The sequence below is a fragment of the Trifolium pratense genome, linkage group LG7 (genome assembly GCF_020283565.1).
Source record: "Trifolium pratense cultivar HEN17-A07 linkage group LG7, ARS_RC_1.1, whole genome shotgun sequence".
Lineage (NCBI taxonomy): Eukaryota > Viridiplantae > Streptophyta > Magnoliopsida > Fabales > Fabaceae > Trifolium > Trifolium pratense.
Genome location: NC_060065.1, coordinates 30,037,641 through 30,050,072, shown reverse-complemented (window position 1 = coordinate 30,050,072; position 12,432 = coordinate 30,037,641). Strand labels below are relative to the sequence as shown.

Here is a 12,432-nt window from a genome sequence, read left to right as displayed (position 1 = left end):
TAAATATTTGGTGTTGATTGAATGTGAGAACTGAGAATCATATATAATTTTAAACTATATAATCTCACGATTTGAGCCTAAAATATTATATGAGAAACTTTCTTTTACTTTAAAAGTTGTACCACTAATGTTAATTATTTTGTTAAAGTGTTCTATTTGGAAATTTATTTTAGGCTCAATTTTGTTAATTATTACACCAAATGTTTTTTTTACGACAATTATTACACCAAATGTTATTTATATGAATATTTGTAAATATTTTGTAAATTTTATATTGTCTTGTTGTTATTTGAATGCTCACTTGCAAACTGTTATTGAAATTATTATTTTGAGGAACTATTAAGACAATTGACTATTAAGTTATCCTTACATTGATTTATTATTAGAGTTTTTTTATTATTATATATTGGTTTGCCGTTGATTTGTGGCTATTTGAGATGATTTATAAAGTCATCAAAATTTATTGGCTCCATTTGCAAGGAAGAATTCGAGTGGCAACCTTTGCTTGGAGCTCATTATATAAATGTACCAATGATTGGTAAGGGCACTCATTCGCTAATATGATGAAACGTTTTTAAACGGACATAAATGATAATAGTAACAATTCAGCCCAATAATAAGGGAGATGTTGATTTGCAGACCAATTAATTGCATAAGTATAATCTTCTTGTCATTCATACATGAATATCAATATGGAAACAAGAAACGAGGATATGGTAAATGAAGATATGCTGAATATCTCTATATATTACTACACATATTTTGGATAAATTAAGTGTAATGAAAAAATTATAAACCAGAAGTTTATACTACACTTTTATATATAATAGTGCAATTGAAGCACAAATTATTGTAAACTAGAAGTTTACAAATCATATTAAATTTATTGTTGGCAATACCGGTTGGGTCATCCCGGATTTATTATGATGCGAAAAAAAAAACTATAAATATATAGTGAAGGGCCTGAAGTTCCTTCATTCTAATAATTTTTATCGGTTACTAATTCCCAAAAGAAATTGATAATTTGAGATTTTTGACCATTTAGAGAATTGATGCATCAACTAAATTGGTCACATGCATGTTTACTCACAACCAGAAGTTTGTGAGTTTGTTTTCTCAAATAGTTTTGCTAAGATCTCATTTTCTAAATTCTTAGAAAATATTTGATAAGTATCGTATGTCAATTGAAATCGATATCAAATAGAATATGATCATACAAAAAATGGACTAGAAGATCCATTCTTTAGACGTCTAAAGTAATTACATGACTGATACTTATGAGATCATAACTTCTAATTTATATTTTGGGAACATTCAAACATGTATATTGAGATACTAATTCGCATCAAGCCAACTAGTTATTATAAGTTCTCCCCTAATTTACAATTTGAACTTTGTTTATAAACATGATTCCCATATAAGCATTTTTGGATGTGTTGTGTATGTGCAATTGCTCCAATAGAATGCATTTAAACGGTTCTTAAAGAATATTGAGAAAATGTATTTGATATGAATCTCCATCTATTATAAATCATCTTGAGCCAAAAATTGGAGAATTATTTACAGCCCTGTAGGCTGATTTTCAAGTGATGAATTAATTTTCCCAATATTAGGGGGGAGAATAAGCAGCTGAAAAATATGAACCAGAAGTTCAAATGAATCACTTGAAATAAATTAATGTTATTATCTCACATTGATCCTCATAGTTTGAATCAAATGTTCAAAATATAAATCATTTGCAAAATTTATGAAATCAACTATTAGTTGCTAATGCTCCAAACAAAATGGATGTCCCTGTTGGACAATCTTATTTTGCAAATCAGTATTAACCACCCTGAAGTGTGGTAGATCAGTCGGTTCCAACAATAAAAATCCTCAAATAAGAAAAGGAGCTAAAAAGAAAGATGACCCAAGTGAGGATATGAAAACTTCAAAAGAGTATTTGACATAATTGAGTTTTAAGTTCCAGAAGAACTTCTCAGGTACCTGAAATTTATGATAATAAAGAGATCTTGAAGAATTATGTCATGAATGAAAATTATGTCATGAATGGAATATGATGGAACCGAAAGGAAGTCAACGTTGATGATATTTTTATATATAATATAGCGCTATTTGTGAAAAGAGTTAATGAGGATCATGAACTAAATTCTATTGAGAATTATAGACAATGATTGTCTAAATGAAAACACAATTACTACGTAATTAAAGTCACTTTGCAAAGTGAAGATTTTTGGACCAGCAGTCCATACACCTGAAGATGTAAAACATGATAGATACGAATTAATTTTCGTGTGAATAGAAAATGTTGACATACAAACATTAAAAGCTTGATTTTTTTATTCAAGCATATTGGTAAAAGTTTGCCATTGAATGTGAAGAGAAATATTCACCTGAAGTGAAATCAAAATCATTCTCTTACTTGATTAAGTTTATTAACACATGGAAAATTCAATTTATTTGAAAAATGTGTCACGATATATTTGTATGGCTAACTTGTTAGTGTGAATTATATAAAACTCCTTGAAGGATTTAATTTCCACGAGACATACATTTCAAACTATTTGAGAAAAGAAAATATACAAATATTTAAAGTTTGACTCATTATTAAAGAATAATGATAAACGTCTATAATTAATTTTCAAGAGGCATATTCACCTGAAGTGAATTCAGAACTTCTTTATAATTGATTAAGTTTAGTATATGTATTTGAATGACTCACTTAATAATGATGATTACATGAAAATCATCTCACTTGATAATTATATGAAAATCCCAAAAGGATTTAATTTTCGTGAGACACATATATCAAACTATTGGAAAGGTGACTTAATAAACATGAATAAGTCTCCTTAAATACTCGAGCAATATATATGCATGTTGTATAATATTCTTGTTGAATATTTCCAAGTGAGAAATATGAAAATGACAATTTGTTCATTTTAAGAAAATATTTGGCAATGAATTTTTTTTATCTATCTATGTTGATGATAAAAATATCATCAAGAGACTCCTTAAGAGCTTGAAATATTGTCATTTCTTACAAAATAAGTATTTGAAGAATATTTTAGAGTTCGAGTAAATGATGAAGAACTAATTGGTCCTGAAGTACCACATTTTAATTCAATTGGGGCCAAATACATTATGGACCTATTATTTGTTGTCAATATATCATCAAGTATATATTTTGTTATTTTAGATATGCAGGTATTTGGTTTAATCCTCGTAAAGTTATAGATCACAAACAAACTATACGTTCACATGAAGAAGTACAATTACTCGTGGAGATCTATGAAACAAACAACAATAACAATATTATGAAACAAAATGATGAGGAAAGTTGAGCACTATAGAAGATAAATCAAGAATGTAATTTGGTTGAAGTGTGTGATTCATCGGATACAAGAATTTGTGAGTTTTCTTCTAAAGGTTTCTTGCAACGATTCAACATGAAGATAATGTCGCACAAACTACATATTTGGAGAAGATTATATGATAAAGAAGATAAGACATGTTTTTCTACAAAGTCAGCTTCAAGTAAAACTTTTGAGCAACTACTACAACTACATAAGATTATTTGATTTTCTTCGTCTCATATATAATTGTCTTTATGAGGGGGAGATATAAATATGTTCTGCACTCTTTTTCCCTTAACCATGGTTTTGTCCCACTGGGTTTTTCTTGGTAAGGTTTTTAATGAGGCAGTTCACACACAAAGGATGATGTACTCTTTTTCCTTCACTAGGATTTTTTCCCAATGGGTTTTCTCTAGTAAGGTTTTAACGAGGCATATCCTCGATGGACATCCAAGGGGGAGTGTTATGAATAATTTGGTGGATGTCCATTAAGCATTGACTCATTCCACTGACCCATTATATTGTCCTATAAATAGGACTTGTATTGTCATGTAAAGACACACTTTGATGAGAATAATACAATCTCTATTCTTTCTCTCTTCTCTTCTTCTCTCCTCTATACTTATATATTATTACTATTACTTATATTTCATAACACAATCAAGTATCTTTAGTTTGGTTTTTGAAATATTTTCTCATAAACTCTGAAGTAAATAAAATCGATGAAGAATTTATTAGTTTTATTTATATTTTTTAGTGAAAAAATAATGTGTGTTTCAGATTGAATTAAAGTCCGACATACTAAAGATTCAATAAAGTAATGAAGCGTAAAGCTCTGATACATATTACCAAGTATGTATTAACTTCTCCAACACAAGGATAGACACGTCCTAAATAGCACATAACATCCCCAAATATAAATTCAGTATAAATACACACATGCCTCTTTGTATCAAACTTTTCTTTAGGAGAAAGAAAACCTAACTTTTCCCTATAAATAGAATGACATGAGAACAAAAATAGGATTGTCCAAACTTTAACGAGAAAAGAAAAGAGAGCAGAAGAGAAGGAGAGAATTTCTGCGGCTTTTTTACTACAGTAACACACTTTTAAAAATTAAATACTAAACTACCATCCTTTTTCTACTATGTACCAAAATACCATGGTTTTGCAGTGATTTAATTTTCACCCTTAAAAGTCGCTACCTAGAAAAACGATTACCTTACTACCAAATTTTCATTTCCATTTTAAAAGCCTAAGAGAAATCGGTGTGTGGAGACACGATTTCTCAGCACCTTTGCTTCTTTTTTTTGTTTTGTTATATTATTAAAACTGTAATTTTTTAATATAAATAATTGATTTATATTTTTTACTCATGTAATGCGAAAAAGATCGAGCATGACTGGTTGCATACGGACGGATGCGAGTCTATAAAATTCTATCTCTTGGTAATCGAAACCGACCGAACAACAATTATGACGCAATTTTTTTTTTCTTCTCTCTTAATTTTGTATACTCTTTTGCTTTGTTTTTTTTTTTTTTGGTACATGCTTTGTTGTTTTTATATCCATGTTTGATAGAGGAGAGAAATGTTATATTTTACAAACTTATAATGTGTTCATGAAGGATGTGTGAAATATATTTTAATATATATTCTAGATCTATTTTTAATTTATACTTCTCGTCTACTTGATCTATTATTGTACATTATAGAAAAAAAAAGTGGTAATTTGGAACATAATTTTTGAAAGGGTGTTACTGTAGTAAAAAAGCCAATTTCTGCACACTAAGGTAAGGGGTTTGGTGATTCGCAAATTAAGCTTGTATTAATCATAAGAATTTCTCTATTTTTGTGTTTGTTTGATAATATTATGATTATTTCTTTTGAAAATGATATATACCTGAATTATAATCATTATCAAATTGAGACATATTTTAATGAATTTGTTTGTTTTGAAACATCCAGAATGCAAGTATTATTTGCAGAAATCAAACAAATAAACCTTTCATATTTTTGTTAGTTGTTTCAGATCTTAGTTTTTATTTTGTTTCAGATCAATTAGTAAAAAAAATATATTATATGATGACATGTGCTTGTCCTGAAAATTAAATGAATAGCTAGTGAAGAGATAATTTTGTTTCTCATTTTCTTAACTTGAAATTGGCTGTTGTAATCTATGATTCTGAGTAAGCATATATTATATATAGACTTGGAAAAGGGATTGGAAGGAAAATTCTAATATATTTCAAACTTGTATGAGTTTAGCTATATTATATTTCTAATTAAGTTATTACAAATTAAATGTATTAAACTAGTCAAAGATAATATATTAAATAATCTATTTTTAATTTATTACAAATTAAATGTATAAAAATAGTCAACGATAATATTTAAAATAACTTATTTTAGATTAACGCTTTATGTGTTTTTATTGAATACCGTTAAGCTTGATAATCTCAATAACATATCAAATGATTTTAGATTTTTATAGAATTGAACATGAATGATCTATATGATATAAACTTTCAATCTAACGGTGAATTTTGTAAAATTTGTATTCGTTGAAGCGCTATTGAACAGTGTAACATTACTCTATAAAAAAAGGGGTTAATAGCTCTTTACCCCCTCTCAAAATTATGATGTACAAGTCTTATATATATATATATATATATATATATATATATATATATATATATATATATATATATATATATATATATATATATATATATATATATATATATATAGGGAGAGATCAAATTACACCGGTGTAACATTTGACTAATGTTACACAGCTCAATAACGCTTTAACGAATACAAATTTTATAAAATCCACTATATGGGGAGAGATCAATTTTACACCGGTGTAACATTTGACTAATGTTACACCGCTCAATAACGCTTTAACGAATACAAATTTTATAAAATCCACCGTTGGATTGAAAGTTTATATAATGAGTATCCGGCTCATTGGACTGTCTAATCTAATTCGGAGTCAGTTCTGACATTAAGTAGTTACGAAGAATTGAATCGTGATCTTCCCTACTAAAGTCTAGCACCAATCATCATTGGACCAACTAACGATTGATATTACATATTTTTAGAAAAGTTATAATTAAATACTCTGTAACATTAGGAAATGGATTATGTGCATTTGAATTTTCGATGCAGTCATTCTATAGCTGTCCGATCACAATCGGACGGTTTAAACAAATGCAATCATTAAATACAATCTTTAAATCATGACCGTCTGATCTTGATTGGACGACTATAAATAGCGTGATTGCACAACTGTACCAAAAAACGACTGCATGGAATCCGGATCCGTAACTATAAGGAATACTCCGTACATATTATAATCATGTTATAATCAATTTTATTGTGTGTTCCATAGGTTGTTGATGACTTTGACGGATATGAATTTGGTGCATTCACACCATCTAATGGTCCAAATTTAATACTCATCAAATAAATAAAAAACATAAATAAAATGAGTGGTTGAAAATGCTTTACCAGATTGCTTGAAAATTGAACAAAGCTGTTGACACCTCTAAAGTTGTTTGTACTGTGAAAAAACAGTGACAATATTTGAAAGGATTCTTACATTATCCTTTGTCTTTTCCTTCTCAAAAACTTACAAGTTTGAGAATTTCTTTGTCATGCTACCCATTTTCTCGAGCGCCCTACGAATTTACTAAAATACCTCTGTTCGTTACTTAGGTAGTGGACGGCATATTCAAAATTTGTCAAAAATTTCTCATTTTCATAACGTCCGCTACTTAAACAGCAGAAGGTTAAAATAGAAACGCGTAGGGCGCACGAGAAGTAGGTAGGGCGGCAAAAAAAAACCTCTACAAGTTTTGCATTAAAAGTTCATCAGAGTTTTTTGACCTCAAGTCATCATCAAACTAGTTTCATGGTTCATGGTTCCTAATGGCATAAAATTAAATGCTACTGCAGGAAATGCTTGAAAGCATAAAACTGCATAATAGTTTTCCACAGCATGTATAGATACATCTCCACCAATTATACTCAACACTAAAATAAAACAAGACTTGACAAGATAGCTATTTTACAATCACTGCAAAAAGACTCGATGACAGTGTTGCTGTCGGTAGGTAAAAATACAATAACCACACACCATGCAGTCCATTTAAAGCATGCCATCTGTGAGGGCAGGTAGCCTGCGGTAGAAGTTAACTGGTGCCGATGGTACCTTACTTCGGAACATTGGGTGTCTCATAAAGTAAAATCCACATATAAGAATAGGTACCTGGAAGGGGATCATATACAACACAAGAGCAGACACAAAGCAAAATGCCATGAACATGGTACTAGCGCGAGGATCACGCCAGCTCACAAGTGCTTGAACCCTCTCTCCTTGAGTAGCTAAATCTCCAACAACACTCTGAACTCTTCCAGCCACACTTCTTAGCCGGTCATACCTCCATCGCACTACATCAGGGCTCTTTGTGGAAGGAAATGTGTCAAATTCCTCATCAAGCTCATCGGGAGTTACTCTGTCTGTGTAAGAGAGTCTGGTGTTCATGTGAGGTGGGCATCTCGGGCGGAATCTCCAATTCCACATCCCAATAACAAACACATATAGAAACATGGTTGGTAGAATAAGTTCAGGGAAACACACAAGCATTACAAAAAGAATGTGCACCAATACTGTTGTCATAGGATGATTCCAGGTGGAAACTCCCCCAAGCCATCGCCCTACTGCAAGAAACCCTGAAAAAACCGTCATCAAACGGTAGAAGTTTGCCTTGCTGCGCCTCATACTCCAAAGATGAGAATTTGTGTCAGACATGTACTCAACTACCTCCTTCCTAAGTGGAGGCTCAGCCCTACTAAGGCGGGCAGCAACAACATTGACAGCTTGTTGTCGCAGCATTTCCTGTTCCATAACGTTAAGGGGCCTTTTGTAGTGCATTTTTGGCAAGTGAGGCTTAAAATATAAGTGCATCAAATCAACCATTGAGTAACAAGAAAATCTAATGACCAAGTGAAGTTCACCCATCTTTTTAACACCCGAAGGATGAAGCATCAGTAAAGGGTAAGCATTTGTGTAAACACGGCCAGTTTCAAGGGTTGAGATTCGGACCCGAACTTTACCAATTAGCAAATCTTTGTTATCAGGACCATTAACCTGAGAATTATCAAACACTCCTACTGTGAGAACTGTTGCTGGATCAAAAACTTCCCATGAGTATTGCTCATTGTATTTTGGGTCAAGAGTATCACTAAGAGTTCGAGTACGAACCCACTTTCGCCCATATTTTGCCACACAGTATGCATCAGATGTCCCTCTTCCATTCCTGGCTTTCATCGGATGAAGACCATCAACATTTAGAATACCGAGTTCTAAGATGCCAATTGGCTTCTTCCAGAGCTGCCTTGATGTGGGTCTAAGATCACTACTATGATAAGTTGACTCATCAAAAACATGGTACCCGCCGTCAAGACAGACACTGAGGTGAATTCTACTAGAAAACACATCATTTTTCTTCTCATGTTCCTCATCCGTCGCAGATGACATGGACTGTTCAAGGTTATACCACCTAGTACGGATAATTCTATCATCGGCACGCTTATCAACCTTGGTCAAAGGAACAACAGCCACCCCAAGTGTCTCATCCTTGTTTGGACCAATGCGGTTTTCAACAGAAAGGATCAATGGTTCATCAAACGGTTCAGCAGCAACAAACATCAGCTCCTGATCCCAACGCATGTTTTTCGTCCTCGATTGAACCGCTTTTGTCTTCAAGATCTGGTTACCAGTCTGCACCTTAACATAGGCATCTGAGATTTGTGATTTCTCTGACAGAATCAAGTCTTGTGCCTCAATCACTCTAACCCGTACATACCATAATCTTGGTGAATGGTAAACTTTTGATCGCATCTGATGATGGGAAACTGAAGAGTTTTCTCCAGGGAAGAGTGTATCAGAATGCCAAGCATCAGGAAAAGCTTCATCAGCTTGTGTGCCAAACCATACAGCAAGCATCACCTCCCCTTTTTTCTTTTTCCCGTTCTTGTCAATCTGATACCATTCTGGAGCCAATGGACTATCTGGTGGAACCCGTGTAGGAACATCATGAAGAACAAACCTCACAGTGCCAACAGTTTCATCTAGTATCGTACCTTTGTCTTTCACCTCAACTTCAACTGTTGTTGACTGTAGATTGTCCCTTGCAAAGGCAAACACTTCATTCCATTCAGGTTCCTGATTTTTCTCTAAATGCTTTGTAGTTCCTTTGAAATTTCCAGCTTTTACCTCCACATATGGATTAAGGCTCCCGGTCACACCCTTTGATGGAAGGTCGCGAGCTTTTGAAACTCGTACAAAAAGGTAACGCATTGGTTCAACAAGGTCATAGGTGCTGGATGGCCTGTTCCCACGAATAACTCGCCCGCCAATTACCTGTCCCCCTCCAAGAGAAGGGCTCGTCTCTTTGAGTGCATAATCAATTGGATGCAACGAATCTGCATATGCATGCATGAGTTTCGGAGGAAGTCCAGATTTCATTTCATGCTTCCCATGGTCCACATTCAACTTTGCAGCTCCTGGTGGAGAAGATCGATGTTCTTCTTTATTAGAACCAGGAATGGTATGAAATGTGTGCTTCGACACATTTTTCTTACGAGAAAACATGTTCAGGATCGAATCTGTCAATGATCCCGGTGGTTGATCTTTGTTCGAGTGCTGTTCTGAATTCAAAGAGGGTTCCTCATCAGAAAGAAGTTTGGGGGATCTTACAGAAGGGTCATCCGTAACAAATACCTTCAAACCAAGCTCTCCTTTTACGCGAGAAAATGTGAGTTTCTTTTCCAGAGGGTAGTGCAATATAACAGCATCAGAATCCGGGACAAATGAGGTTTCCGTGAGACGGACCTTACCAAGAAAGACTTTGGAACTATTGTTTTTGCCATTGTAGTGGTAGACGCAGGCATCAAGTGTGAGGTTTGGTAATTTGCTTTGATCAGCAATGATGAAATAAAATTTCTCATTCCATACGGGATTTAGATCTTTTTCTTTAGTAGTTGTCCGAAACTTCTGATTATCAAATTGAAGTTCGACAAAAACACTAGACGAGCCCTCGCCATCTTTGGGCATAAGGTCATGAGCACCCACAACTTCCACGCCTAGTTTAAGATTGCTCATTGTCAATAATCAGCTTCCACGAAAACTTAGATAGAGATACGTTATTATACCTGAAAAGAAAGAAATACATAGGATTCGTGAACGCTAGTCTCAGATACAAATTTCCAAGATGTATTTAAGTTAAAACAACTGGAAGCATAATATAATATAAATACCAAAAACTGAAAATAGAGCAACATTATTGTAGCAAGTAAATATTTTCGGTCGCACGAAATGCTTAAATAATTTGTAGATAAAAAGCATATCTCTTTTTTTTTTGACAAAAAAAGCATATCTCTTAATCAGCAATTTGTTACGTTTTTAAATAATATTCAGAAAAACATTAAGAAATAGTATAATATAATCATTCTGTGACATATCTAAACTTCAAAATCTTGTTGGCAGACAAATCCCCTTTAACATAGAAAAGGCGACAAACACATCATATGGAGGCATATTAAGTATTAACTATAACATTACCACACACAAATATCAAGTTAAAATTCTTGTAAGTTCTCCGGCAAATAAACATTACTTAGGTAATGTTCTAAGTATCATTTTTTTCCAATAGTCAAAATCTATGAAGCACAGACACCGACACGTCACTAACACATCGATACTGGTAACAATTTAAGAAAATAAACTAATTGAATGTAATCACATGTATTAGTGTCGTGTCAGTGTCGAACACCAATTCATATCAGACACCGACACATGTCAGAAACCGAAGATGTCTTCCATTACAAGTGTAGGTGTTGTGCTACAAAGGTCAAAATGGATCATGAAGGTAAATACAAAACAAAAGTTAGCTAAATGCACAAAATAATAAAATTCATGTGTTCCTATGTGCATATTTGAAGGAAAGCAATAAGACATCTAAATTACTGTTGAGTTGGTTTTTGTCACAACTCATAAGCTATACTACCATAACCATAATTCATGCATCTACAGTAAAAATAAAGACATTTTATCAATAGAAAGGAAGTAATTCTTAAAGATCAAGTAACAAAGAACAAGGTTCAAAAAGTTTCAACCTTGTTATAAAGTACATAAGGTCATGTGATAAGAATCTTCAGACACTAAAAAGAAAAATCTCCCACACACACACACACACACACAAAAGATTCTTTATTCATATTCATATTCCTCTCTAATATTTTTTTTTAAAAAAAAATGATAATTAATTACCCAATATTATTCAAAATTGACTGGAAATAAAAATAAAATAAATAAATAAATAAAAATAAAAACTTTGTTTTGACCCAGAGAAGAGAAGCAACTTTTATGAAGAAAATTTCAGCCAAATTTTTTATTTCTATCAAATGTTTCCGGAAAAAGGGGGAAAACACACATACATATAAAATCCAATTCCAAAAGCAGATTTAGACAACAAAAAAAAATGTTTTTTTAAGGATAAGAATTAGTTCTCAAAACACCCAAATTAAAAAAAAAATTAAAAAAAAATAAAAATCAAAACCCATAAAATCCAACAACAAAAAACATATTCACAGAAAAGGGGGAAAAATGAGCGAACCTGAGATATTGAGGATTGAGAGTTTGGAAGAGAGAGAGAGAGAGAGAGAGAGAGATCGGTTATGTTATGTTAGGAATAAAAAGAGAAAGAGGAAATGGAGTGAGTTTCTGAGAAGTGAGAAAGTTAAATGGAATATAGTGGCATGCTTAGATTGACGTTGAAAATTGAAAGAAAAGAGAAAGAGAGTGTGAAAAATGTGGTTTCTGATTGTTCAATACAACCATGATGTCTTGTACTGTAGTAGTGTCTTGTACTGTATAGGTAGGTTTGGTTTGGTATGCCGGTACCACTTCTTTAATTTTCAAGGTAAAGTAAGTAAAATTTGGTTATCCTATAAATTTTAGCTCAACCGGTAAAATTATCGAAATCTAAATTAGTTTACTCAAATTGG

At 32.5% G+C, this 12,432-nt stretch overlaps 1 protein-coding gene across 1 annotated transcript; it reads right to left on the bottom strand.

Moving 5' to 3' along the window:
• Positions 1-6,942: 6,942 nt before the first annotated feature.
• LOC123895418 (FT-interacting protein 7-like) lies at positions 6,943-12,376 on the bottom strand. The gene is made up of 2 exons (XM_045945771.1): positions 12,042-12,376; positions 6,943-10,578 (listed from the first exon to the last, which is right to left on the bottom strand). Exon 2 carries the CDS (start codon positions 10,526-10,528, stop codon positions 7,511-7,513), a length of 3,018 nt encoding a protein of 1,005 aa, XP_045801727.1. The 5' UTR covers positions 10,529-10,578; positions 12,042-12,376; the 3' UTR covers positions 6,943-7,510.
• Between the last annotated feature and the right edge of the window lie 56 nt (positions 12,377-12,432).